Below are 25,548 nucleotides of genomic sequence, written 5' to 3'. Positions count from 1 at the left end.
GGTGGTGCGCATCGCTACGACAGCCAACCCTCATGACGCTCAGCCTCTTCTCAGCTTCGCATTTCAGCCTGGCTGTTTGCCTCGCTGCGTCGATCTTTCTCAGTCTGGCTCTCCTCTCCTCTCCCCTCCTCTCGTTTACCAATTACTGTCGCCCCCAACCCATTATCTGACAATGTCAGGGATAGAAGTCGCTGGTTTATCAATAGTGAGACGTAGTATGGGATGAGCGCGTGGTGAGGTTAACGCATGGCTAGGCTCAGTAGCAAAGACGAGTGCCTGAGGGTGCTCCGCGAAGCACCAACAGAAGTGCAGAGCATCGAGTGCGTTTTCCTATAATTTCAGTGTACCCACAACTTACAGGCCGGCTAGTATTGTTGCAATCCACGGTCTCGGCGCCCATCCCGATAAGAGCTGGTGTAAGAATGTCGGTACGGCTGAAGCGCCACAATGGCGCAACTGGCTTATCGAAGATGATATGCTGCCAGCAGTAGCGCCAAATGCGCGCATTATGCGGTACGGGTATACATCGCAGTGGTTCGATCGTATAAAAATGCAGCTTGGCATGTCTATCGTGGCCGAGCAGTTACTAAGAGCGTTGAAGCAACAAAGAAAGGTGCCAGCACGTGTTTAGTAGGCGTCGTGTATCCGCTGACTTTGCCAGAATACTCCATTCCGTCCGCTGGTGTTTGTAGCGCACTGCTTTGGCGGACTGATTGTGCTTAAGGTAAGAAGACGGATAGACGGAATAGAAATGACGCAGCTATCGCTAAATGTTTCCATAGGCACTCCTAGAAGCCGAACAGTATCTAGAAGCATGGCCTGGACTGTTCTCTTCGACTACTGGTTTGATCTTCTTCGGCACGCCGTTTCGAAGTGCCGAGGGGATGAGCCAGATGGAGATCCTCGATGCAGCGCGGCGTAAGTACCACGACAACCAGGTGCAGCCTGTCGCTCTTGAGGTGCTACGGTCAGGCAATGCCTATATAGAAGACTTAGTCAACAGATTTCTAGTGACGATGCGGGGCCGGACAAATAGGACTCGGGTTGTGTGCTTTTTTGAGCTTGAGTTAAGTAATGTGGGGAAGGTTGTAGACAAGCAGGATCCGACTGTGAGTTTGATAGACACTGCACACAGTGCCCATGCTAAAAACAAGTGTAGAGATTTATTGTCAGCGAGCACGCTGGGTGTCTAGACCTGTCTGAGTCGATATACAAGGTCTCGGTATCGCGGACCCATTTTGATATAAACAAGTTCGGAGATGTGCACGAGGAAGACTTTGAGACATTTTCAGACCTGCTTTGGGACATCGTGGAGGCATCTCCTCATCTCTTATGGGCGCGATCTCAGGGTAACTATGATGTTAGTCCCTGCTATATTAAACAAGGTGGACCAAGCGCGCTAAATGTGAGCAAGCAAAATATCGAAGTCGACCTTCGACTTTCACTCGATGCGAATTCCCAAGCCCTCGTCTCACCTGTGGAAGACCAAGATCAGTTGCTCAGCGAACAAAATGACGATGGGTTATATAGCCAGTCGGTTGCCGAGATCGCCTGTGGTTGTCTTCCTGCCACAGAAGTTGTGAACAAGCCTACAGTACGACACGTATTGGCGGAAATGGCAGAAAAACTACCTTCTCATTGGAGAGAAGTTCAAGATCAGCTTCCTGATTCTTACAAATGGGACGTTGAATTCATGGCCAATCATCTTGGAGGTGCTGCCGAAAATGGCTGTTGGTCATGCACACCTTTGCTGGATGGCAAGCTAAAGCAAATCCCTCTCACGATAGCTCACGCTCCTATCGTGATACCGGTAGAACATAGATGGCTAACATGCTAGACTACGCAATCCAAACTCAGTCACACAGGAAAGTAGAAAGTTATATAATACAATATATTCATCTTAGTAAGACGTATTTCTCGTTCATACGGGATGCACATTGTGTAGAGATACGCAAGGAAAAATCAGAGGTAGGGAATTTGTGAGGAGTCATGGGTCTCTGGTTCAAGTTGAAGGGAAGGAGGATGTCAATTCAGATAGAAGTAGACTATCCAAGCCAAGATCTATCCACGTGACTTTTTCCAAATCACTCAAAAAATACTACAAATAGCTGCAAAAACATACGACAGCGGGGATTCGCTAGTGGTCACCCACCTAACTACTAATCCGCCGGTACAAAGCTTGTATAGGGCAGATCGGACGGGATGCCTAATTCTATTTGTCCGATGGTCGTATGTATCATTTTAATGGAATTAAATCGATAAAATCCTCATATGTTGTGTATTGTACGTTGACTTGGTCAAATTGTTCGAGAGAGCCCACGTGATGTTATCGATATCTCAAGCTTGGCACTACCGCACCGATAGAAATGGGCATTTTCGCGCTCCCTTACGCACGCTCTATGGAGATACGTAATAAAAGTCTAAGAAGCTGGACTATGTATGAACCGCACTAGTGAATCTTCTCATTTGCAGCGCTATGTATATAAAGGTGCGGGCATAGAGTTGATTGTACTTGTTGTTGCATTCTATTTAGTGATGCGATATACATGCACCTTGGAGATACTACCATGTAACGCCGACTTCGTAGTTGCTACGTACCAACTGCAAGAACGAAAGACATTACAGTTGCGCTCGTGTACGCGACACGCATGCATTGTTCTCCATACACCACTTCCAACCAAGGATATGTCTTTTCCCTCAGCCCACCAACCATCTCTTCGCACTTCAAAAAAGGTGGGAGCCCAAGTGTAGGGATTCGCATGAACCAAACGATGACGCGATCGCAAGTTTTGTAGTCTAAACCCAGTTCAGCGACAACATCTAATCTCGCCCAAAAACGAAACAACCCAGTCATGCAAACGTCGTCCCTAAAAAGAAACATTAATTGAGTTTGGCGCGTCTCGCTAATCAAGTAAACACTTGCTTTGAAATCAACATAATTCACAGCGGTGATTTTCTTTCCAAAAATAAGAGACTGGGAGTTCCTTGATTGTCTTTTGCTGAATTGTGGGTTTTATTTCGTCCGGCAAGCCTCGGCGATCGCAAGTCAAGACAAAACCATTTGTGTGTGCATGGTGACGAACAACTGGAACGTCTTCTGCAACTAGATCATACAACAGTATGGTATGTTTTTGGTTCTGCCAAGTTGTTGAGGCTTGGGGGGCTTGCTAATAGAAGAGCGGTATTAGGTGCACGCCGACTCATCTACGTTTGCCCATGGCATGAGCAAGAAGGAGGTGTATGGACAGGTTTTGGAGCAAGCGAGGGCGCTGTTTGATGGGCAAAGGAATTGGGTACGTGTTTGCGAGACGACATTATGAGCGGCGGACCGAGTCGTAGATTTTGTTAACCTTTGGATGACATGCTGACATGAAATCTAGGTCTGGTGAGTTACTCCATTGCGTTTTGTGGGATGAAATGGGCTGTTTAGATGGAAAGAGAAAAAGTCTGACGTGTGGTTTCCAACAGCAACTTTTCAAACGCAGCTTCCCTCCTCTGGCATGCTTACCACTCGCTACCAGCTCCTTCCTCAGCCGTTAATTGGGCAGGCTTCTACTTCACCGACCGGTCAAATCCTTCCCATTTGCTGCTTGGTCCTTTCCAAGGGCAGGTAGCATGTCAGGTTATTGCCTTTGGGCGCGGCGTCTGCGGGAAGGCTGCTAAAGAAGCGAAGACGCAATTGGTAGACGATGTGGAAAAGTTCCCAGGACATATTGCGTGTGATGGGGCGAGCCGGAGTGAGATTGTTGTTCCGATTGTCAAGGACGGGAAGGTATGTGACGCTTTGTTTGTTTACCTGCTTCCATTCTGGTATTCGTATCGGTGTTATGGCTAGGAATCGACAAGACACATAGATGCTAAAATAGTGAAACAGGTGGTAGCGATTATCGACATTGATTGTGCGGAGCTCAATGGATTTACGACACAGGATCAAGAGGCGCTGGAGGAGCTGGCGCAACTACTTGCTGAATCATGTGATTTTTAAGAGGAAGCGACGACTGTAGGCCAAGGACATGATTTTGGCGACACAAATGCGCCACTAGGAGCGAGAGAAGAGCAAAAATGGCCCATTGCGGGATTTGGAGTAAAAAAGTAAGGCGTTGATACGCATCATGAAGACAAAGACATTGTACGGGATTTAGTCGGCCTCGAAACAAGCGGAGGATTGTAATAAAGGCATCGACCTTTGGAACACAAGGAAACAATGGCATGTAAACAAAAGGATACCCGTTCGAATGAAAATCACCCAAGAGGTGTTTATATTGAAGCCCGAGGATATGATGCCACAAGTGTCTGCTCCAGCATGATTTTTCACCGCCGCCATGCAGATGAAGAAACACGGTCTATACTGCCGTATCAAGTCTATAATCAAGGCAAGATTTTGGCCTAAAATCGACAATAACGCTATTGAACTATGCAAGCACAAGTCCCACAACAGATTCTGCAAAACATGTCATGTTCCAGAGGCGATTGTGAGATTAGACCTTGTAGATGCCGGATATCATTGCGAGGGGTGCAGATGCTTGAGGCGAGTTGAATGTACCTCAGACAAGGTACCCGAATCACATGTTGGTGAAGAAAGGGTAGCTGTCGTAAGTGGCCTTGATGAGATAATTCGACCCTGATTGAGTACTGATAAGAAGACAGCTGCTGAGAGACGAGCCAAAAGATGTAGTATTGTCTTCTACTTTGATCGTAGGCAATGTGCATGCATCGGAGCCGTATGACATGTCCATAATCGCTGCGTATGAAGACGACACCTGCAGTCTCCAGAGCACAGAAAGTAACAATGTGCTAGAAGAAGCTATTCCAGCCACTGCTGTACACATGACACCGATGATACCCACCAAGATTCATATCCGCCATTCCCTCGAGAGTCAAAAACGAAACCAAATAACAATTCTGGGAAGCATAGTGTGTGATGACGAGTCCTTGAAGCTTGGCACGTCTCTCGCTTAGGAAAATCCAATCAAACTTGGCCTGGCATCGGAAGAAGAAGATGATATCCAGGCTCTGATTAATGGAGTCATAAAGGGGATGCAGAGTACCAGACCAAGCTTCTAAGGTTATATGGCGAAATTTCAGCTTCAGATGCGCCATGTGCCCTGCCCTGTAGTAGCTCACAGCCCAGTCTCATCTGTAAAGCGCGACTTATCATGGGCCTTGAAATTCAGAGGGCTGCTGGACGGATAACAGTCGATGCCTTAGACAAGATATCGGCGCAGCTGTTTTGTCATGATAATGAAGAGGCCGCCATGGGCATGGAGGAGTTTGAAGCTTATATCCGTGGTTTGTCCGACCGAGGTGAGGTGTCTGGGGGGCATGCAAAGCAAATTGTTATGCTTGCTTCTGACGGAGAGTCGGAGTTGGTTTGACGGATCGACAGCGAAGTGTTGAAGAGGCATATATAAGATGTATGACTGCAATGTCCTCAAGGCCACATATAGTAAGCGCGAACAAGAAGGAGTTTAGTGCGTGTCGCAGCGGGCTCCACCCAGGCGCCGGCGTGCATGCATGGAGCCTAGATCTCGCTGATCGTAGCCCGATAGCCATCACGCTGGAACGGATGATGTCTTTATTCGGCCGGTTGGCGTCGTGGCAGCAACAGGAGAAGACAAGTCACAAGACGAGTATTTTGGCCGAGGAGCTCGCCGACTTCATTACACAGCAGGCGGGTGGGGTCTGACTGCATTCGAGAAGCCTGGCACGTGGCCAGGGAGCGGGAGCATGGGAGGGTGTATTTAGTAGATGGATTTATATGCGTCCGTGGTATTACATACTAGATAGGTCGAGGTAGCCCCGGCGCGCACTGCTTACTACATACGTACGTACATGATACATGCTGAGCTGCACAAGACGACCATTCCTGCTGCCCGCGTTGCCCCAACTTCAACCTTGGAACCTGCCCACCTGCTGTCATCTTTCCTGGCATCGAGCGTCAAGCGTCCAGCCTTCCCCTCCGCGCCAATTGGAACTTGCACTCGCCGCTTCGCACACTTGCACACCCCGCCGTAGCCCCCCGACGTCATCACACCTAGGCCCCATCTTCCTCCCAACACCGCCACCCCCCTTGCGTTTGTCCAGACATCCTTTTGCTCAAAACTTATTGCTGCTTCTCAAGCCTCGCTTATCTCAGCTCCTAACACACCCCCGCCCTCCCCTTTCTCCACCCGCACCCATCCTCGTTGCCGCCACCCGGTAAACAAGCGCCGTCGCAATCACTCAAGCTGGCTGGCAACAGGCGCCGGAGCGCCCAGGGCGGCTTGCTCTCGAAGATGTTCGGGAATGCAAAAGACGACGAAGGCGCCGCCATCGATGCCCCTGCAAACAACGACGCGCCCAGGCCGGCGGCTGCTTCGACGGCCGACAACGCCGCCTCTGGCACACACGGCGCGAGCAATGGTGCCACTGCTGATCGCAAGGGCAGCGACTCTGCTGCTCCACCCGAGCGGAAACGAAGGAGCAGTGGCGTATCGCGTGCCCGCGACATGTTCTCGAGCGCGAAGCAATCGTTGCACATTGGCGGCTCCTCCCCCACCTCAACCTCGTCTGCCAACACCGCCCACATGTCGGAGAAGTCAGCTACCCAAACTCCAATGCAGAAGCTGGGCAAGTCGGACGCTGCTCTCAGCGTGCCCCAGGGCTCGCTCAACAACTCTGCCGGCGAGTCCGCACCGGGTCCACGGTCCACGTTCCGCGTCGGTGTCACCGAGGACAAGAACAAGAAGTGCAGACGGACTATGGAGGATACACATGCATACCTATACAACTTCCTCAGCACTCCGGCCCCCTCGTATGGCACGGACAAGCCCCGCGCTGTCTCGGATGCGAGCTCGGCCCAGTCTGATCTACCGCAGGCTGTGGTCGAGAGCGATAATGGCTACTTTGCCATCTTCGACGGCCATGCTGGTACTTTTGCCGCCGACTGGTGTGGGAAGAAGCTTCACCTGATCCTGGAAGAGACGATTCGAAAGAATCCCAACACACCGATACCCGAACTTCTTGACCAGACCTTTACCGTAGTCGACCAGCAGCTGGAGAAGCTTCCTTTGAAGAATAGTGGTTGCACTGCTGTGATTGCAGTTTTGCGATGGGAGGATCGGGTGCCCAACGCACAATCGTCCACCGGTTCCGTCCTCTTTGCACCAGCGGCAGTGTCAGCTATCAAGCAAGCTGGTGAAGGCGGCGAGTCCAAGGACGGTGCCGACGCCGTTACCTCTGAGCCTGCAGCTGAACAAGTGGAAGCAAAACTACGAAGTGAGGCTACTCGGCAACGCGTATTGTACACGGCGAACGTGGGCGACGCGCGCATTGTCCTTTGCCGGAATGGCCGAGCTCTTCGCCTTTCATATGACCACAAGGGCAGTGACGAGAACGAAGGACGTCGAGTTGCTAGCGCTGGTGGTTTGATCCTCAACAACCGCGTCAATGGCGTCCTCGCTGTCACTCGTGCGCTGGGCGATGCATACATGAAAGACCTGGTGACTGGACACCCTTACACCACAGAGACAGTCATCCAGGCCGACCAGGACGAATTCCTTATCCTCGCTTGCGATGGTGTAAGTCATGTTCATGTGAAGAATTTATACTCACTAACACGTACAGCTCTGGGACGTCTGTTCCGACCAAGAAGCCGTCGATCTCATACGTCAAATCCATGATCCTCAAGAAGCCTCAAAGAAGCTCGTCGATTATGCTCTTGCCCGCTTCTCCACTGACAACCTGTCGTGTATGGTTGTGCGGTTCGACAACAAAGCCCTCCGCCAGCGCAAGAACGAGGCCACGACAAGTTTAGACCAAGAGCAGGCAGCTATCAAGGGCGGTATCACTGAAGCAGACTCAATTGTAGCGCAGGCAAGAAAGTCGATTGGCGAGCCAGAGACATCGGTCGAGCATGCGGCAAAGGAGATTATCATGGAGGAAACCGAGGCTGAGCCTGGCCCTGAGCTGAGTCTCGAAGCCGCCAAAGCCGCGAGGAAAAACGATGTATAGTTAGGATGAGAAAGGGTCCACTGCATGTAATTCATAGTTCAAGGGGTGGGGGAGGCGCCTCATATGCGAGTGGAGAGGCGCATAGCAATGATGAGGAAGTGATGTATAGTTTGTAGGCATGCTTGTGCATGTTGTGTACTTGGTCTGTATGCATTTCCTAGAGTGTGCGCCACGTCTGAACTGGGTGCTTTGGATCTTGAATCAAGCAAAAAGTCGAGACAATGTATTTGGGGTCTGAAACTTGTGCTGTGGCACTCATAGACGTTGGTTTGCCCCGCATGTTTGCGCATGGACTTTGGAGGAGCAAGATACGCTAGTGACGATCGTGCATCATGGGGCGTCTACCTCCGCCATCTTCCACGGCATTTCAAAAGTCTCGGGCTTTATAAGCCTAGTGCCCACTGTATCTTCCCCCTCGAACCAAACACTACTGGGGTTACACGCCCCATGCGGCTCCGAGGAGCATCGCGATAAACCATGTCTGGCCACGACGCGGCGGACTCAGCGACCAACGCCCTCGGCAGCGATGCGCGACCGGCTTTTGTGACACCGAGAGATTTACTCCAGCAATCCCGCGCCCCCTTGCCCCCGAAAGAGCAACCGCGTCAGCTTTCGGTCATTGACCGTGAGCAGCTGGACGGCTTGGTATGGCAACGCTTGTGTAATGAAGAGTCATGGTGGCAGGCTGACACGAGGCCAGAGAACCATTCGAGCTTTTCTCAAAGCGAGGACGAGCTATGACGTGCTCCCTATCAGCTACCGCCTGATCGTGTTCGATACCGCCCTGTTGGTAAAGAAGAGTCTGAATATCCTGAACCAGAATGGTGAGTTTGTCAGACACCGCGTGCAAGATATATTAGCTGAGAGCTTTCCACAGGCATAGTCTCAGCGCCGCTGTGGGACTCCAAGTCATCTACTTTTGCCGGGCTTCTCACGACATCCGACTACATCAACGTCATCCAGTACTACTGGCAGAATCCAGACGCGCTGGCTCGAGTAGACCAGTTCCGCCTGAACAGCTTGCGCGGTAAGAAAGCTCGGTCCACGTACATCAGGCATGTACTGACGCCAGACAGACATCGAGAAGGCACTCGGTGTCAAGCCCATAGAAACCATTTCTATTCACCCCGACCGTCCCGTATACGAAGCATGTCGTAAGATGCTCGAGTCGCGCGCCCGGCGTATACCAATCGTCGATAGCGATGACGAGACACATAGGACCATGGTCGTTAGTGTCATTACACAATACCGCATATTGAAATTTATCGCAGTGAACGTCAAGGAGACGCAGAAGCTACGCAAGCCGCTCAGGGAGCTGAATGTTGGCACGTATACCGATCTCGCAACTGCATCCATGGATACCCCTGTCATGGACGTCATACACATGCTTGTCAAGAAGAGCATATCGAGCGTTCCTATCTTGGACAAACAAGGTAAGGACTTGAAGTGTTTTCAGGAATATATGGCTGACAATAGTAGGAACTGTGCTCAATGTGTTTGAAGCCGTGGATGTGATAGCGCTCATCAAGGGCGGTGTATATGACGACCTGAACCTAACGGTCGGCGATGCTCTGTTGAAGCGTTCAGATGTAAGTATCCTGCTGTGCTTGCTTACAAAAGTGTTATGCTAATCTTTGTAGGATTTCCCTGGTATCTTCACCTGCTCGCTGAACGACAACATGTCAACGATCTACGACACAATCCGCAGGTCACGCGTGCACCGCTTCGTGGTCATTGATGAGAACAGCAAACTCAAGGGAGTCGTCACATTGAGCGATGTGCTCGAACACACACTGCTTGAAGGCATGGAAGATGAGTAGAAAAACGCCGTCCATGGTCAGGTGTCAGGTTTACATTGGACGCCAATGGCACTCGATGAGCAGAGGATGCGACGATGCGACGACTAGATCGCCTGCTGGCGGGGGTGACGATACTACCGAATCCGTAACTGGAGCACAAGAACTAAACAAGGATTACTGTGGCTCGTCTTGGGAAATGAGGCGAAGATACCAATAGAAAGAAGAAAGAAATGCGCTGATTAGGACAAAGTGTTACGACTTTCTTGTATGGCGCAACGAGTGAGGAAGCCAGTGAATTGAATTTGTTTGTGTCTTTGTATCCACCCTTTGCAAATCGCCATCTTCTTCTGCTACTATATCCACCCTAATAACCTACGTGTGATAAGGTGCCCCCAAGTCTACTTAGTCGTCCCACCCAGTCCCCACACCTCACCCACCCTCCTCGCGGCCCCTTCCCCACTCCAATACGCCCCCGTCACCGTGCCCAACGCCACAAACGGCGCACAATGCTCCCCCGCAACCCACACCCCGCGTTCCGGCATCCCGTGCCTCAATACCTCGACATCCTCATCTCCCGCCTGCAGTCCAGTCTGGAAATTACAATACGAACCCCATCCCGCTAGCTCGTCGTTTGCCCACACCGTAGCTAGCACGGCTTTCGGCTGGCACTCGTTGCTATCTTTTTCGTAGTTTGGCAAAAGGGAGTAGTACGGAGCGAAAAACTCGATTAGAATATCTGTATGCTTTTCTTTCGGGATCGAGGCGAGGAGTCCCGCTATATGCTTGCTTGTGGGACCGTGGATGTAGAAGAGGAGGGTTGGATGTGCGGTTTCTGATGGTAGGGCGGCGAGATTGACGGCTTCTTGGTTCCAGGCTGAAGGGTTTGTGCTGGGGGTGTAAGTTGGGTTGAGCCAGTGGGTGAAGCCGGGGTAGTGGGTGGGGTTTATGGAGGAGTCTGAAGAGGCGGTGGCTGGAGGGTTGGTTGGGTTGGGGGGTGAAGTGGTGGTGGAGGAAGTGTTCCAGAAGGCGGTGGGAAAGGTAATGTAGACTTTGTCTAGATGGCCGTATCCGAGGTTTTGGACTGCGAGGTTGAAGCGGGGTGGTAAGGGGGGAGTAAAAGCTGATGTGTTTCTTTTTAACCAGCCGAGGGGTGTAGTTATGACTACTTGGTCAAAGGTTAGACTTTGCTTGTCTTCGAGTTCGAGGGTGACAGTTGTTTCGCTGTTGGTTTCGTGGGAGAGAATCGATTTGACTTTGTGCTCGAAGAGCATGGTAGCACCTTTGAGTGCGGGTTCAGCAATCTTGTCTAAGACTTTGGCATATGTTGATGCTACAAAGAGGTTTTCGCCGTCGATGCATTCTTCCAGCCAGAAGAACTTGAGACTTTGCGTTTGGATTGGTGAGCCGACAAAGGCACCCCACATTTCGGCCATCTCGAGTATATCCCGTTGCTTCTTCTTCGGCGCTTCATCATTGCCTGGAAACATCTTTACCACTTGCTCCTGGAAGTAGTCGTACAAACTCATCTCCGCCGGTATCGTTGCAGATTCTTGATTCGAAAACTTCATTGCTTGCTCGATGATTCCCCAGACATGCTCACTATTTTCTGCTGCTTCTTTGTCGGGCATGTGCTTTCCTAAACTGTCAAAAACCGACTGTCGACCATCCCAGTTCATAGTCACAGTTTTTGTTTCCTTGGCAAGATCAAGAATGGGATTGTCGTCTGTGCCATGTATCCAATTTGGGCCACTTTTCAACTTGTTAGTACGTATGTTCTCGCTCAAAGCGTGTTATCAAGAGTGAACAAGGCTTACAGATCGACCAAGTGACCCAGCGCATCGCTTTGACACAACTGTAGACTGTTCAACACGCAAAATCTTTCAAAAGATTTCAAAGACTACTCACCCGTCCACCAACTCTATTTCTTCCCTCGAGTATTGTCACCTTGACACCTTGCTTCAACAGGATATCCGCACATCTCAGCCCTGCAACACCGGCGCCAACAATGCCAATATGTGGGATCTTGCCCGCCGCTTTCCGAATCATGTTTGGTTCGTCCATGTAACTTTGTAAATGTGGCGAGCTAGATAAATCTCTCGATATCCGTGTCTCACCCTCGGGTGTTGTCCTATCATTCATGCTGTCAGCGTGCCTGACCGCGTTCTCATTGCCGATATTGCCCATGTTGACGTTGCGTGCTGTATCAAGGTAAAAAAAAACAAGAGAGTTAGAGAGAGAGACCAATTCGAGAGTACTCCTTGAAGATTGGTTTGAGGTTGGAAAAAGGTACAGTGTAGTCCTTGTCTGATCACTACACTAGGCGCATGGCCGTTTGCTTACTCGGAAAATGCAGGGCTCAGAAGGGAAGGTGGGGTTAGACCACAACGATAGACCACCGCGTGATAGAAGCCCAGTCCAGTCCAGTCCGTGCTATCAATACAGCGCCAATGTGATGTGCCCAAGTGGCAAGTGAGGCGTGTGATGAGGCGGAGTGTTGAATGTAGTCATGCCGGTCATATTGCCGGCGGCCCGCTAGCTTTAGTTGGTGGCACGAGGCTAGACAGTGGCATTGATTGGACCATGCACGCAAGGAAGCTCAACTTAGCTTAATCCATTAGATTACTATCTAAAGAAAGGTCATTACAAGAATCTTCTTCGTAAGTATGGCTGTTATTGCCGTGGTATCAAATCTCGTCCTTCATCAAACAGATGTTGCTTTTACCAGCTCCTCGCAGTGTAGAGCAGCGGAAGCATCTGGGTCTATTTGTCCTTGGAGCCAATGTGAAGCTTGTTCTTCATCTTCTCCTTCAAGTGCGACATCTTGCCGCCCTTCTCCTCATGGCTATCAGACGACAACTTGCGACCTGTCTCCGTCTCCGCCACGCCTGCCATACCGTCAGCGCCACTCAGAATATGCATAGCCTTTTGTGTTAACGTACTCTTGGACTCCTTTGGAGAAGCGGCGTTTTGTTTGGTAACGTCCTCTTCGTACTTGCTGCTATCCGAAGTCACGCCCGTGTTTGTCCATGCTGGAGTATCACGTTTCTCGGCTTCCTTCTCCGCCTCGGTCTTGTTGAGGCCAGCATCAGTTTCTGAACGCTGAGGCTCGGAACCAGAGTAAAGACCGGACGAAGCCGTCACTGAGTCGGGGGCTGAAGTCTTGATAGCAGCATCAGAAGAGATGGTGGTAGCTGTGTTCGCGTCAAGACCGGGAGTTGCAGGAGTGACATGACTGGGTGCTGTAGGGCCAGCTCCCGGAGCACCTGAGCGGCTGATATCATCTAGCGGGGTGTCCTTCCAGACCTTGTCCGTAATGCCAGTGGTCTCTGTTGCGCTTGGTTTGGGGTTGTTGCTCAATACAGCAGTATCAGGAGCGAGGGAGGTAATGGGCATGCCGACGTTGGAAGTGTCGTTCTTGCTAGCAGAGTCGACAGTAGGGGCAGAGGTGCTTGTCTCAGCCTGGGTTTGGTGGACGGGGTCCAGCTTCAAGAAAGCATCCGAACCAGACGTCTTCTCCGCTGCGTTTTCAGTCGCCTTGGCTTTAGGAAGTCAGCACTGCATGAAACAACAGATATGGCGTCCCATCAAAGTCGCAGACTCACCATCGTTGCCCTGGTCAAACGGCTCGCTAACAGTACCGTTGCCCAATGATCCGGATACAGGCTCCTTTCTGGCCGTCTCATTTTTCGACGAGTCAAGATAGTCGTTCTTGTCGGCTGTGGCTAGGGGGGTTGCTACAAGGCAGGTTCAGCACGTGATATACGATGAGAAGGCAGGCTCGTCTAGCTCACCAGCATTGCCCTTGTCGTAGGGGTCAATTGCGGTTCCAGAGCCTTTCTCGCCCGAGATTGGCTCCTTTCCAGCAGTCTCATTGTTTTGCGTCTGGTCGCCGTAGATGAGCTTGGAAGCTGCTGTAGTAGCAGTCGAGGCAAGGTTGGTGATGGTCTCCATTGTAGCTGCAGCTAGTGCTAGTTGGATTTGTTAAGAGCAAGGTTGTGTATGCAGGAAGTAAAAGTAAAGATTCTGGAGGGGTTGTGGTGAAATCGACGAGGCCGTGCTTTGTGTATTATCAAGGCGGGCGGGCAGTGACGTAGGTGACGGCGTTTGTCCCAGTTCCAACATTGACCCCGACTGCCCGTGTTTCGCACGAGCACGCGAACCGCCATTGATCAATCTATCGTGGGCGCCTAGCTGTGGCTCGGTCGAGCCGTGTACCTATACCTTGGTTTTGGCCACCAGCCATTGATACGTCGATGCATTCATGGTGACGCGGCTGGGCTTGCGTCATAGTACGAGGTAGATAAGGAATAGTACTACCACCATTGCAAACACGTTAAACAGAGCCCTGCGTGTTGCTAAGTAACGCCTTACGAGTCAGCCATGACATTGCAACTTCACTACTTTTGTTTTATTAAAGAATATGTAAGATGTTGACATCGTGATTCAGAGACCCAATGAACTTGCCTGGTTATATGAAGCAGAGAACAGCGGGCTGGGGCCTATGAATGGTGCAGTAGCCTTGTTGTGCCTTCAGCCGCATCCGACTGCCACACGCATGTATACGCATATGCATGCACGCCTTGCAGCAAATCCCACAAGGCAAAAGTGCGCCTTTGGGAATGGTAGTATTTGTAGTTGGCACACCATATGAACTTCAAAAACCCTTCAACCGAGCGCCCCTCTCGTTCGCAGTCCCCAGCCCACCATAGCCCGTTTGGTAGCACTCTCTATCCTGGCACAGCTGTTTTAGCCCTGGCTGCCATTTCCATGCAAGGCTGGAGGTGTGCTCCATTTTACTATCACTCTTTTTCATAGGTGCTGAGTCTATGCTGTTGCTGCTCTTGGTCGGACGGGCAAAATCTACAATGACTACAGTACCCAGGATATTATTGTCGCTCGGCCCATATGACCGTCCCGATTTGATCATGAATACCAGACGTTGCTCATCAAGCACACCCGTCACGCTCCTCGTGTACCATGCCCCACTCGAGGGGATTGCTGGATTGAGTATGTTGTGCAGTTGTTGCGAGCAAGGACAACGCGATGCTCGAGGCGGCCACATGCGAACAGGCGATTGTTGATAGCGCGTTTGATTGTCCACAAATTTTGGTTTTGTGCTATACACAGCCGCAGCCTTTCCCTTGCGGTTGACTGTAGCATAATCGTCAAGACCTGTTTCGCGTCGTGATCCTACTCGCAGCCTCAGACATGGTGGCTTTGAGGCATCATTGCAGCATTCTTGATCTTCGACTAGATCGATAAAAGTAGTGCATGCATAGTTGTAAGCTCTAAACTTTGTTCTGGCGAGCATAAAGGAGCGCGGCGCAGGATCAGTGCCGCAAAATTCTGGATGTTGGCTCCAGCTGAAGAGATCTGGCGTGGGCTTCCATTGAGGTCTGTTGGATGAGTCTATGACCGGAAGATATATATCGTCTTCCGGTAGTGATGGTTCATCCGAAATGTCCATTGTGTCATTTTTGCTTCCAAACTCTAGACGGGTCACGTAAAATGTACGCGATTGTCGCGAGGATGCTTCAGCCCATTCTCTCCTAGACTCAACAATCACCATCTCGTTTGTGCTCTCATCGCTCTGTAATGTAAGGTCGGTCCAAGAGTCGTGAATGGGCCCTTGTTTGTGCTGGCGACGATACAGCCGTTCGTCCCTCTCGACACTGGCCGGCAATGGCGAATGGAGTGGGAAGCGAGCAACATGGTAGAAAGAGGTATAATCAATCTCTTCAACCTCAAAGGTGGTTTGATTGGAGACTGCGTAGAAGTAGCCATTGTGTATCTCGAACGCGACTGTGGAGCCAATGTCCGATCCATGGAAGTTGTCCAGTAGCAACCGCTTTGCGCCATCCTGTATCTTGATGCTATTGTTCAAATGTACACCGCCAACTTCCCATTTATGGTGACCATCGCTACCTCTCCCTGTATGTGTACCATAGTAGAGGAAGTCGGCGGTGTGTCTAACAAAAAGCTTGGAGCTTGAAGGAAGCCGCACGGTTTGGATCAGTCTTTTATCATCAGGACAATTGCGCGCCATATTGAGAGCCAGTATATGACCACCATTTGAATCATCCTCTTCTTTGAGATGAACAGCAAGGATTCCGTCAGCATAGTTGAGTAGGTCCACGTCAAAATTCCTAGGTACTGGAAAAGGTGGCCCTAGAACCGGTCCAGCAATTACTGTGAGATCGATATGAATATCATGCGACTGTGAGCGTAGATCCGAGAGATGTACAGTCTTGCTTTCAAGCACGCATAGAATTCCCTGTCCGTAAACAAATGCGTTTCCATTGCCCCAAGTGCGTGCTGAGAATGGGTATGCAGTAGACAAAGCATGTCTTCTGTCATAGATTGCTTCCACAGCTTGCTTGTATGTCATTTTTTCTGTCCGTGCTAGTTTTGCTTCTTCCGTATAAGGAAAGTCCATCTGCCAGCAGCGTCAGCGTTGATCGTAAGCACTGACGTTTCTCACTGCAGTGCTTACTTCGATTATGCTTCTGCAAACTGTCCTTTCGTTCATCAAGGCACTCAGCTGGTGACATGTCTGACTGAGATGAACGATGTCTTCAAGACTCAGGTTAGCAGTCACGCAGAACAGAATGTCAAAGGGGAGTTGGTCCAAGGTGGGATTCATAGACCGCGCGCGAAGTGTATAGTAAAAAGCGTTCAAGAGAAGATGGTAATTAGAATAGAGCTTTTTTATATAACAGGGGAAACGTAGAGCTCAAGTTTGTGATATCGTGTACTGGAGGAAAATGTGTAAATCTGTCGGTCGTTTAGTTGAGTAGCGAGCAGCTGGTCAATTCTTTAAACCAGATGAGCCGCACGAGCGCATTTCATGTCTGAAGAAGCAGAGCCGCATAGGAACATGCCGTCCCACGAGGGCAGTACCCTAGTAATAGAAGGCATCCAATCATGGTACAAAGCCCCACTTTCATCGTTGAGTAGACCAGGCTGACAACCTTTGGCAGAGTGAACCGATCACTGGGTATTCAAATGAGGCTCTGTGCAATGAAGACCAGGACCAGGTTCAGATTACATACCGATCAGGTTCAATGAGGCAGCGTATGTCGAATGTTTCTCATCTGGTCGTTCATTACACAACACATCCAAATTGCCAGTGAGACGCCAGGCTTCGCAGAGCCGCATGCCGAGATAAAAAAGTACCATTTAACTAAGTCTCTTGCGGACATCAGGCTTAGCTGCTTTGGGTAAAGTTTCTTGTTGCTGTAGCACGCTTCAGCCCCCGCACTTATGTACAACACAAGCAACCATGATTCTTGCCAAACGTACGTGGTACTACTAACATCGGCATCGCCCTCTCTACTTATTGTTTTCGTTCATGTGTCACCTCTGGCCAGCTGCGTCGTGAGTCCGCAAGTATTGGCATGTTACGACCTGCTCAGCCTTGTCCCGCCGACTTCGGCTCATTAGATAGTAGTCGTCAGCCTGATCCCACTACCAGGATTGCGCATACACATGATGCATCTGATGCGAGGAACGGCGGTTCAACTGCTAAGATCGTGCAGCAGTAGCGTCTCTTGGCCAAACTTTCAATGACTGTGATAGGTCGCGGACAAGGCGCATTGCAGCCGCTGCAGCTAACATAGCAGCAAAAGAGCTATCCAGTGGCATGGAAACAACAAAACAACGGTTGCTACTCCCATATATCGATTCACTAGAAGCAATGAACTCGAGCCTAACGTCCTTTACGTTGGCCGATCTACGTATAGATGCCAAATGCCAAAAGCAAGACAGGTAGTGCAGAGTAAAAAGAGGCAGCAAATCGCACATGACAAAGTGTGTATAGACAACGCTAACATGACCCTTTAGAAAAGACGACAGCAATATAGGTGGCAGACCTACGAGTGTAGACGGTAATGCGCTCATTTTCGGCAATGTGTTACGAGTTATCAATCTGAATGTGCTATTCGATCGTAATCTTGAGCTATATGATGGGCTGTGGGCTGCAGTCACTCATCAAGTATTGGTATTGGAGAGCTGAATCTTCGTCAGACTGCATATAGCTGTTCCAATTATGAATACTACTTTCCTTTTCGATACAGCGCCATGCATATTGCGAGGATTAGACTTGGCCTTTGGCTTGATGCTAATGATGAGTAATGCACTTAACAACCTGGAGCCAACTGTAGCAACTGGTTGTTAAAGATAAACACTGAGCGAACACAACCTTTTCTTAGATTCCTTAAGAAAGGGGACCGGATTCAAGCAGCCATACGTAATGACACTAAGGAGTCTTCAAGAGACGTGTCTACTGCAAACTACTAGTTGGATTGCGGCCAATCAAAAGGTGGGACATTGTGCTGACAACGGATACGCAGTGCTTAAGCTACTACGTGTGCAGAGGATACGGACGAAAAGGTCGATAAATCATTTCAAGAACACCAAATGCTATCGCGTTGCCACATATCCACATAGACTACACTTCAAGTCGTTAGACATTTTACGCACACAAAACGAAACAACATGTGCCCACTATCAGCATCAGAGCGCAGCGTGCTTTTCCTTAACAATTCGCTCGCTTCTCTCTTAATACCCATGGCAGACTTCCAATCTGATTCTATTATCTACTCTAGCCCTCTAAATTGGTGACTGAGTCCGGCGCCTCTTAAGCTCACATGCAAGTGTACTTAAGCACAACTAAGGCCAGTTGTCCTTCTATGCGTTTACTTCTGGTCCATTTGCTCAGCCTTTCCTATCATCATCTACCACTCCTTATGTAAAACCATCCTTCCTCGAAGGAACCTTGACCGCGGCCAGTCTCGATTTTTCTTATTGTAGCTGAGAGATGCCCTTTTCTTGTCAGGGCTAACACTTGGCGGCTGCATACAGCCGTAAGAAACTGCAGTTTTATCGCCCCTCTGTAGGAAGAAGCTATTCAATCAAGGTACAATCTCTTTGCAAAGTCTCATTTAGTCTCATGATTAACGGCTTATCTCTTCGTTGGGGGTGGTGGCTTCCTCACATAAACTTCGGTCGTAAGTCTCCTGTTGTAGCTAAGATGTGCATTTCCCTCATCGAACTTTACCCACAGTGGCTGCACACAGCCACCACAAGTAGTAGCTTATAGACGCAGGCAACAATCAGTTGGTTTGATTCTGATGCCTTGGCCAGCCTGTATTTCATGTTTGAGAAACCACAGAATATGTTTGCCACCACATGCGGTCAGCTGCAAGGCTGAGATTCAGCCCGAAGGCTGCAGCTCAGCCTGATCCTCACTGCTAAGTACCGACCGAAGCCAACGCTTTCTAGCGAGTTTCCTATGGTCTATCTACTTGCATACATCTCAGACTTATACTCTTTACACCAATACCTAAGATGTCTACCTCGAACCAGAAATGGATCCTGGATGGACCGAATATGGCTCGTCCCTTTTCGCAGGGAGATGAGATACCCGTTAACCATACCTCCAAAGCCGATATCTTTAGGCTGTCTAGCCAAGATCATAGCTCAGTCTCTACCAGCACTTCTCATGAGCTAAACGTCTTCAAGGAACAGGTACCTACCTAGAGGCATCAGACGACGACAAGTCTTCATCTACAGTCTGCGATAGTTGTAGTGTACATACACAACCTATCTGGAATTTTTTTTATTATGATATGAACTTTTGCGATGACTGTTGGGGGAAGCTGGGTCCACACAAGCTGGGTCGGAAGGGCCCCGATGGCTTACCCCATGAGAAGGCCAATCCAACAATCGTCCAAAGACTAAAAGAGATCCTCGCCCCACCCCAAGATTACTATGAACAGCAAATGCTGCATGTCAAGGATGAAGATACGACTTGGTTTGGGCTGGTGCGTGACAATCACAACAGATCCATTTTTGATGACAGCAATACCGATGAGTACCAACTCCGATATCCTCAGATCGTCTCTTTTATTGGACAAACAGGTGCTGGAAAGAGCACTCTCATCAAAATTCTCATAGATCAACAAGAAAGGATACACGGCTCGCATGAATGGTCGTTCCCGTCACCAGTAGTTGGGTCAATGACGAATAGCAACACACCAACGTCTTGTGATGTTCACCTTTACAGTGATACAACCACATATCTATCAGAATATCCCATGCTTTTCGTAGACTGCGAAGGCTTAGAAGGCGGCGAAAACACTCCAATAAGTGCTCGGTATCGTGAGAAGGCGTCACATACTTCTGAAGAGAGGGGGAAAGGGAGAGAGATGCGCCGAGAGCATACCAAACTGCAACAGATTTCCAGAGGATTAAATCGCACACGTCAAAAAATCAAATGGGCGAACTCGCTAGAAAAGACAAAACGTCAGTACGCAGTCAAAGAGTTTTATCCACGTTTGCTATACACGTTTTCGGATGTGATTGTCTTCGTCTTGCGAAATGCAAAGTAAGTTCTCAAAGTCCACACTTCAACGCTCCAATGTATTGTTACTCTCTGTTATACCTTTCTTGGATCTTTATCGGCCTGTTCTAATTGTTTTTTTTTAAAAAAAATCTAACTCAATATCGCAGGACATTTGAGTCTACTGTACTTACATTGTTGATCAAATGGGAAAGATCGTCCATTGAAAAGTCGGTCAACCAACCTATCCTACCTCACGCCATCATTGCTCCCAACGCAACAAGTACCAAATTCGATCATAGCGCTTGGAACCCTGAACACGCAACGGAATCTCTTCTAGCTGATGTCGCTGGTGCAGTCGATCAAGATCCGGCTTTTAAAGAGCTAAAAGAATATTGGGGTAGGAAGGGTAGAAACATTCACACCGTGAAGGATCTTCTTTTGTGCTACTATTCCTCGATCACCGTTGTAAGGATACCTGGGGATGGCCGGTACATGATGATTGACGAACAGATTCAAAAATTTCACGATACGTTGTCTAAGCGATGCAGAGAGTCATTCAACACGAAGTCTAGGTCGAGCATGCTTTTCAACTCTGATTCTTTGAACGCATACCTGCATTCCGCATTTGAACATTTTTCAAGTGATTTGAACAAACCATTCAACTTCATGGACATCTTGTTCAAGATCAATCCCATTCCTTTCAATTTTCGAGGTAACATTCTCAAGCTGGCTGTTGCTATGAAAGTTCGGTACGATGATCCCACGAAGATTTTCGAGAAATTGAGCTTCATGGTAGCTTCGTGTATTGGGTTGGACTGTGTTCGACAAAACTTTAAAGGTACGTGGTGCAACCCTACTTAAGTCACTCTTTACACTCTTTTCCCACAAATCACAAATTCGCAATCCATTAACCCATGAGATTTCCAGGTCTGGCAGATCAAATCCTCGAAAAACAATACCTCACCTACTGTGGTACAGCACTAGAAGACTTTTGTACGTTCTACTGGCCATGCAAATTCCACTATATGCACCGCGGTAGCTGTGTAAATGTGAAGGAGGCTCATATCAAGGGACATCAGAATGAAAAATGTGTCATCATTGGCACTGGTCCTTAGGAATCTAAATTTACGTCAAGTGGCTTCGCCAAAGACTGGTCTCGGCATTTGCAGAACCACCTTGCAAAATTTCAAATTGAGCTCAGTTCACAGCTCATGCAAACCCCTTCTGCGAGTGAGGTGGATATAACCACACGACTCCACCACGCCAACATCACGACATGCTACAAGCGTCTGGGTGGCGCCCAGGAGTTTGTCAGTCACTTGACTTGCTACTGCTGCCTTCGAGAATTGGCCGAGCATCCTCTACGTTGCGGACATTGATGGGTAAGTAAACCGTGTTTACCAAAAATGAGACTAACAAAGGCAGTGGTAGTATGAGAAGCATTGTCATTCTAGATGTTCTTGGAGAGATCCAAAAGGAACTAGGAGGGCGCATTCCTATCCAGGAATCTTTCGATCTTATAGTGGGCACCAGGTGAGTCGTTGCAGAGTCTACCATTAGTTCCCGAAGGAATTTCGGCATATGAGCAAGCGAGAATTGACCACCCTTAGTACCGGCGGATTGCTTGCACTTGGCCTTGGTGTCAAAAATTGGTCCATCAAACAGTTTACGTGGACATTTCTGAACTTATTGGGGAAAGCGTTTACTTCCAGGTACCCTGGTGGTTTCCAATTAATGACGAGCAAATACTGTATCAAGCCGCTTGAAGAAGCCTTACCCCAAGCTTTCGGGGATGAAGCCATGTTCGGAGGAGTGCCAGAGGATATGAGTGGCTTTGCACGGAAAGGTGCCGTAACAGCCGTTACTGAGACCGGTGAGGAGATTGTAATCTTTACGAATTATAGTCGTGCGAGTAAATCTGGGAGTAAGTCGCCTTTGGCTTGACTTGAACCAGATCTTATACTTCCGACAGTTGGTTACCGCCCGGTTCGCCACAATGACCCTAACAACAACCTTAAAGTCAGAGAGGCGTAAGTGTATCGGAGTAAGTGCCCTGAAGTTTATAGCTGACACTGGCCTAGTGCAAGAGCCGCATCTGCTGCACCGTTCTTCTTCAAGCCCTTCTTTAATTACAGAACCATGGGGAGTTATATTGATGGCGCTGTCAAGCACAACAATCCAATACGAATAGCCAACAATGAAACCAAGTTCCTCTGGCCGGATGTAGAAGAGCGCTATCCAGACATCTTGTCTGTTGGGACTGGATACCATTAGTCGGGTGTAGAAGGCTCCTCAACTGCCGGATCTGATCGCAGACGCATGCAAATTCGAAAAGCGCTCAAATTAACGAAGAAGCGATCCAAGATATCAAAGGTCTTTCCACAAGTAGATTCTTGGTTCAAATTTGCCAAGAAGCGCGTCGAGGATATCCTTAACTCTGAAAAAATGTCGAGAGACTTCCGCACCGACGTTGTGGGCTTGTCTTCGGCCATTTCGGCAGAGAGAGATATACGCATGAATCCTAAAGTCAGGAGCCCAGTGCCCAAGATGGATGACACGTCGAAAATCAATGACTTGCAGAGGGAGGTTGCTGACACACTTCGCACGCCTGAGTCACAGGCTATAATACAAACGATTGCTGGTCGGCTCATTACCAGCTCGTTCTATTTCGAAAAGATTGGGCGAACCAGGGAGAGCAAAGGTGTACTCACCATCCAAGGTATGCACTCACAGTATCATCATCAGATGAATATAACTAAAAATATCAAAGGTACCATAGCGTGTAGATTCGCTGATGGATCGGACAATCTACGCTTCCTTGGAGAACACCTTCGCTTCAAATTCCAACGCTACAAGTTCCAGCCCTTCTTCCGCATCTCCGAAGTGGGCAACGTCGAGCACACTCAGGACATTGAGTTGAGCCGCAAAGTCCTCAAGGACGTGGTAGACAGTCGATTATTCGGCCTGGGCTCAATCGTCATACCCGTGACCTCTGATTCAGTACTGCTAGCCATTGACTTTCACCCAATCGACGACCGCATGCAACCAACGCTCAGCGCCGGCTTCCCCATCAGCGGCTTCCCCAGTAATCTCACCGAAGGTGAAGCTGTGAAACAAACCAGTAAGACCGCTTGTTTACCATCCCCAGACCAAAGATCAGTCTCAAATTTAACCAAAACTTCTCCCACCGCCTTAGCATCTCCGCCCATGTCCGACACAGAACCTGCCAAAATCTCGGACAAGTGCCGCTCCCTCCGCGAAAGCAAATCCAATATTCACGGCAGACTCGAGCTCGAGCACCGCCCCATAAGTGACGGAAATATCAACTACGGGTTCGCCTTAAGCTTCGCTGATAGCCGCGATCCTGTATCTAACTCGGCCCATGGTCACAGCGAGGTCACCCCGTCACCCTCAAAGCCAACGCTACCTCTTGATCTACAGTACCAGGTTGAATTACATGATCCTGATGCAGCCATGGGGATGTCGGACGTGGAGATGACGCCGAGTTCACGAAGAAGGGGGATCCATTAGCGAAAAAGGAATGTCAAAGTCGACGAGATATCTTGGTCAGGCAGGGAGTGGTACGAGTTCGAGTTCGGATACTTTGATGTAGATTTGTTGCAGGGTATATATAGATTTAACTGTTTTTTTTGAAAGGGGTATAATTACAATGAATAAGTGTAGTATATGACTTTCGTCCATGCTGAAGTGCTCTTATGGCAGGAAAACGATATAACAACGCATGAACCGAGCCTTGTGCTAAATCCATTGGCGTTGACGGGAAATCTGCGGTACGTGAACAGAACAACCCTCTTCTTTGAGAGGAGCAAAGTAGCAATTACCCCATTACCTGTGTCATACCTCTTACGAGCGTAGCCCTCAAGCCATATAGCCCCTTGTCTTACTGTAAACTAGCATCGTAGCAACATATGACTTGGATATCGTGGTCATAATACCGTGGGCGTGACACATGCACATAAAGTAACGATGTCCGGCATCAAACCCAAAGAACCCATACAACCCACAAACAAAGATATAGTCGGGGCGAGGCATCGCGACCCAGCTCTTCTCTTCCTCTCAGTTGCCAGCAAATCATTCCCAACCACTGCGCAGCATAGCAGCCCAGTAGATATAAACGGGAGGGGTATCAATCACCTCAATCTTCTGACGCCGCTCTTTCACGCTCCTTACCATCCCACCCCACCAACGGCCACCCCTTGGGCAGCACCGAGTAAGGCGGTAATGTGTATCTCCCCTCGCAACTCCCCTGATCCCTACACGTCAAATTGCAGAGCCCAAAGACATTGCAATAGCAACTCTTGGCCGTCGGACAATGCACAGCTGGTTTCCCAAAGATAACTGTTTGCGCACAATTCCAATCAGCCACATAGGCTTCCAAAAGTTGAGAAAAAGAGAGAGAGAGAGAGAGATGGGGGAGAGAAGGAGAAAAGAAAAGAACTTACTATGCCACGAATACTCAAACACCCGCCCACTAATCGCATCCCCAAGTTCCGTCTGCACAATCCACTCCCGATACCGCACATACTCGTCCCTACTCCTCTCCAGCACCTTCTCCCGCGTCGCCGCAAACTGCGCACAGCAACTCACGCCCACCGCCGCGGGCACCTGCTCCCCAGGAAACAACTTCTCAAACGCCTTCTTATAATCGCCACCCGCGTGTACGGCTTCGCGGTGCTCCCCGGCTTCAGACAGGGGCTTGATTTCGCTGGGACAACCAAGCGACCAGGCGCAGCGGATGTTGACGTAGCCTTCTTGTGCGAGGTAGGGGAATTGGAAGTGCCGGAGCATGGGGACGCCGTCGTAATCTGGGTCGTCGTTGTGCCATTGGTAGCGGTTCGGGTGGAGGAAGAGGATGTTTTCGGGGAGCGAGGCGTAGTTGTCGATTATGTAGCTGTTGTTTGGGTTGGAAAATGTTTGGGTCTAAGGGGATGATGGGAGACGTACGTCAGGTATACCATGCTTTCGCGACCTTTGTTCAAGGGGACGGTGAGAGGCGCATTTTTGTCGTCGACTCGGTAGATGTTCTTCTCCCAGTCGGGAAAGTACTCGTCGAGCCACGTCGCGTTCTCAGAACTTTGGCTGGCGACTACTACGGCGGTTCGTTGCGCCTTGACGCTGCCATTCGCTTGGAGCGGTTTTTCCTCTGGCTTGTGCGACTGCTCGCTCGCTCGTTGCTCGTCGTAGAGTTCGTCGGGTAGGTGTGTCAGACTGGCCGGTCCGGGCGCAACGGCGCTCTTGTCCCAGAGTTCGAATTTGAGGTGGAGGAAGAGTGCGGTCAGGAGTGCTACGTTGATGAGTATCGCGGCATTTCGAGCCGTTATTAATCGAGGCATGGCGACACAAGAGGTCGTACGCCCAAGATAATCGCACAACGATTGCGCACGAATCCGG

General features: G+C 49.5%; 9 protein-coding genes across 9 annotated transcripts; 4 read left to right on the top strand and 5 right to left on the bottom strand.

The window, feature by feature from the left end:
* The first annotated feature begins 50 nt into the window (after nt 1–50).
* Nucleotides 51–1,436, top strand: COCSADRAFT_243498 (uncharacterized protein). Its single transcript, XM_007705635.1, has 6 exons — nt 51–320; nt 370–613; nt 662–724; nt 783–1,109; nt 1,162–1,360; nt 1,415–1,436. The coding sequence occupies exons 1-5, from the start codon at nt 247–249 to the stop codon at nt 1,201–1,203; spliced, it is 750 nt and encodes a 249-aa protein (XP_007703825.1). The 5' UTR covers nt 51–246; the 3' UTR covers nt 1,204–1,360; nt 1,415–1,436.
* Nucleotides 1,437–2,835: 1,399 nt separating this feature from the next.
* COCSADRAFT_40132 (uncharacterized protein) lies at nt 2,836–4,272 on the top strand. The gene is made up of 5 exons (XM_007705433.1): nt 2,836–3,074; nt 3,189–3,293; nt 3,381–3,385; nt 3,469–3,772; nt 3,875–4,272. Exons 1-5 carry the CDS (start codon nt 3,072–3,074, stop codon nt 3,983–3,985), a joined length of 528 nt encoding a protein of 175 aa, XP_007703623.1. The 5' UTR covers nt 2,836–3,071; the 3' UTR covers nt 3,986–4,272.
* A 1,527-nt stretch (nt 4,273–5,799) lies between these two features.
* COCSADRAFT_125366 (uncharacterized protein) lies at nt 5,800–8,282 on the top strand. Its single transcript, XM_007705634.1, has 2 exons — nt 5,800–7,559; nt 7,606–8,282. Exons 1-2 carry the CDS (start codon nt 6,276–6,278, stop codon nt 7,990–7,992), a joined length of 1,671 nt encoding a protein of 556 aa, XP_007703824.1. The 5' UTR covers nt 5,800–6,275; the 3' UTR covers nt 7,993–8,282.
* A 1,424-nt stretch (nt 8,283–9,706) lies between these two features.
* On the bottom strand, nt 9,707–12,261 carry COCSADRAFT_125360 (uncharacterized protein). The gene is made up of 4 exons (XM_007705633.1): nt 12,132–12,261; nt 11,697–11,919; nt 11,606–11,643; nt 9,707–11,540 (listed from the first exon to the last, which is right to left on the bottom strand). Exons 2-4 carry the CDS (start codon nt 11,850–11,852, stop codon nt 10,190–10,192), a joined length of 1,545 nt encoding a protein of 514 aa, XP_007703823.1. The 5' UTR covers nt 11,853–11,919; nt 12,132–12,261; the 3' UTR covers nt 9,707–10,189.
* A 95-nt stretch (nt 12,262–12,356) lies between these two features.
* COCSADRAFT_243431 (uncharacterized protein) lies at nt 12,357–13,367 on the bottom strand. The gene has a single exon (XM_007705632.1). The coding sequence runs from the start codon at nt 13,182–13,184 to the stop codon at nt 12,552–12,554; it is 633 nt and encodes a 210-aa protein (XP_007703822.1). The 5' UTR covers nt 13,185–13,367; the 3' UTR covers nt 12,357–12,551.
* Nucleotides 13,368–14,153: 786 nt separating this feature from the next.
* Nucleotides 14,154–16,640, bottom strand: COCSADRAFT_243422 (uncharacterized protein). The gene is made up of 2 exons (XM_007705631.1): nt 16,285–16,640; nt 14,154–16,227 (listed from the first exon to the last, which is right to left on the bottom strand). Exons 1-2 carry the CDS (start codon nt 16,432–16,434, stop codon nt 14,446–14,448), a joined length of 1,932 nt encoding a protein of 643 aa, XP_007703821.1. The 5' UTR covers nt 16,435–16,640; the 3' UTR covers nt 14,154–14,445.
* Nucleotides 16,641–17,262: 622 nt separating this feature from the next.
* COCSADRAFT_243418 (uncharacterized protein) lies at nt 17,263–17,833 on the bottom strand. Its single transcript, XM_007705630.1, has one exon. It carries the CDS (start codon nt 17,688–17,690, stop codon nt 17,316–17,318), a length of 375 nt encoding a protein of 124 aa, XP_007703820.1. The 5' UTR covers nt 17,691–17,833; the 3' UTR covers nt 17,263–17,315.
* Nucleotides 17,834–19,139: 1,306 nt separating this feature from the next.
* Nucleotides 19,140–23,667, top strand: COCSADRAFT_174764 (uncharacterized protein; the record flags this gene model as incomplete). Its single annotated transcript, XM_007705629.1, has 11 exons — nt 19,140–19,188; nt 19,365–20,178; nt 20,304–20,974; nt 21,064–21,227; nt 21,252–21,501; nt 21,558–21,669; nt 21,747–22,064; nt 22,218–22,389; nt 22,411–22,855; nt 22,907–23,257; nt 23,333–23,667. 11 exons carry the CDS (start codon nt 19,140–19,142, stop codon nt 23,665–23,667), a joined length of 3,681 nt encoding a protein of 1,226 aa, XP_007703819.1.
* A 625-nt stretch (nt 23,668–24,292) lies between these two features.
* On the bottom strand, nt 24,293–25,490 carry COCSADRAFT_163813 (uncharacterized protein; the record flags this gene model as incomplete). Its single annotated transcript, XM_007705628.1, has 3 exons — nt 24,293–24,495; nt 24,600–25,048; nt 25,102–25,490. The coding sequence occupies 3 exons, from the start codon at nt 25,488–25,490 to the stop codon at nt 24,293–24,295; spliced, it is 1,041 nt and encodes a 346-aa protein (XP_007703818.1).
* Between the last annotated feature and the right edge of the window lie 58 nt (nt 25,491–25,548).

This window comes from Bipolaris sorokiniana (genome assembly GCF_000338995.1).
Source record: "Bipolaris sorokiniana ND90Pr unplaced genomic scaffold COCSAscaffold_14, whole genome shotgun sequence".
Classification (NCBI taxonomy): Eukaryota; Fungi; Ascomycota; class Dothideomycetes; order Pleosporales; family Pleosporaceae; genus Bipolaris; species Bipolaris sorokiniana.
The sequence above is the reverse complement of the archived record's forward strand: the minus strand, read 5'-3'. Positions and strand labels throughout refer to the sequence as shown.

What these genes read in the sequence shown, in the direction of transcription:
- COCSADRAFT_243498 (XM_007705635.1), top strand. Translation starts at nt 247, where the DNA reads ATGGCTAGGCTCAGTAGCAAAGACGAGTGCCTGAGGGTGCTCCGCGAA. An exon ending in CGTTGAAGCAACAAAGAAAG is followed by an intron (nt 614 to 661) that starts GTGCCAGCACGT and finishes TGACTTTGCCAG; the next exon opens with AATACTCCATTCCGTCCGCT. An exon ending in GCGGACTGATTGTGCTTAAG is followed by an intron (nt 725 to 782) that starts GTAAGAAGACGG and finishes ATGTTTCCATAG; the next exon opens with GCACTCCTAGAAGCCGAACA.
- COCSADRAFT_40132 (XM_007705433.1), top strand. An exon ending in CGATTGTCAAGGACGGGAAG is followed by an intron (nt 3,773 to 3,874) that starts GTATGTGACGCT and finishes ATAGTGAAACAG; the next exon opens with GTGGTAGCGATTATCGACAT.
- COCSADRAFT_125366 (XM_007705634.1), top strand. Translation starts at nt 6,276, where the DNA reads ATGTTCGGGAATGCAAAAGACGACGAAGGCGCCGCCATCGATGCCCCT. An exon ending in TTATCCTCGCTTGCGATGGT is followed by an intron (nt 7,560 to 7,605) that starts GTAAGTCATGTT and finishes TAACACGTACAG; the next exon opens with CTCTGGGACGTCTGTTCCGA.
- COCSADRAFT_125360 (XM_007705633.1), bottom strand. Translation starts at nt 11,852, where the DNA reads ATGGACGAACCAAACATGATTCGGAAAGCGGCGGGCAAGATCCCACAT. An exon ending in GAAATAGAGTTGGTGGACGG is followed by an intron (nt 11,644 to 11,696) that starts GTGAGTAGTCTT and finishes AACAGTCTACAG; the next exon opens with TTGTGTCAAAGCGATGCGCT. An exon ending in CTGGGTCACTTGGTCGATCT is followed by an intron (nt 11,541 to 11,605) that starts GTAAGCCTTGTT and finishes CAAGTTGAAAAG; the next exon opens with TGGCCCAAATTGGATACATG.
- COCSADRAFT_243431 (XM_007705632.1), bottom strand. Translation starts at nt 13,184, where the DNA reads ATGCCCATTACCTCCCTCGCTCCTGATACTGCTGTATTGAGCAACAAC.
- COCSADRAFT_243422 (XM_007705631.1), bottom strand. Translation starts at nt 16,434, where the DNA reads ATGAATCCCACCTTGGACCAACTCCCCTTTGACATTCTGTTCTGCGTG. An exon ending in TTTGCAGAAGCATAATCGAA is followed by an intron (nt 16,228 to 16,284) that starts GTAAGCACTGCA and finishes CGCTGCTGGCAG; the next exon opens with ATGGACTTTCCTTATACGGA.
- COCSADRAFT_243418 (XM_007705630.1), bottom strand. Translation starts at nt 17,690, where the DNA reads ATGAGCGCATTACCGTCTACACTCGTAGGTCTGCCACCTATATTGCTG.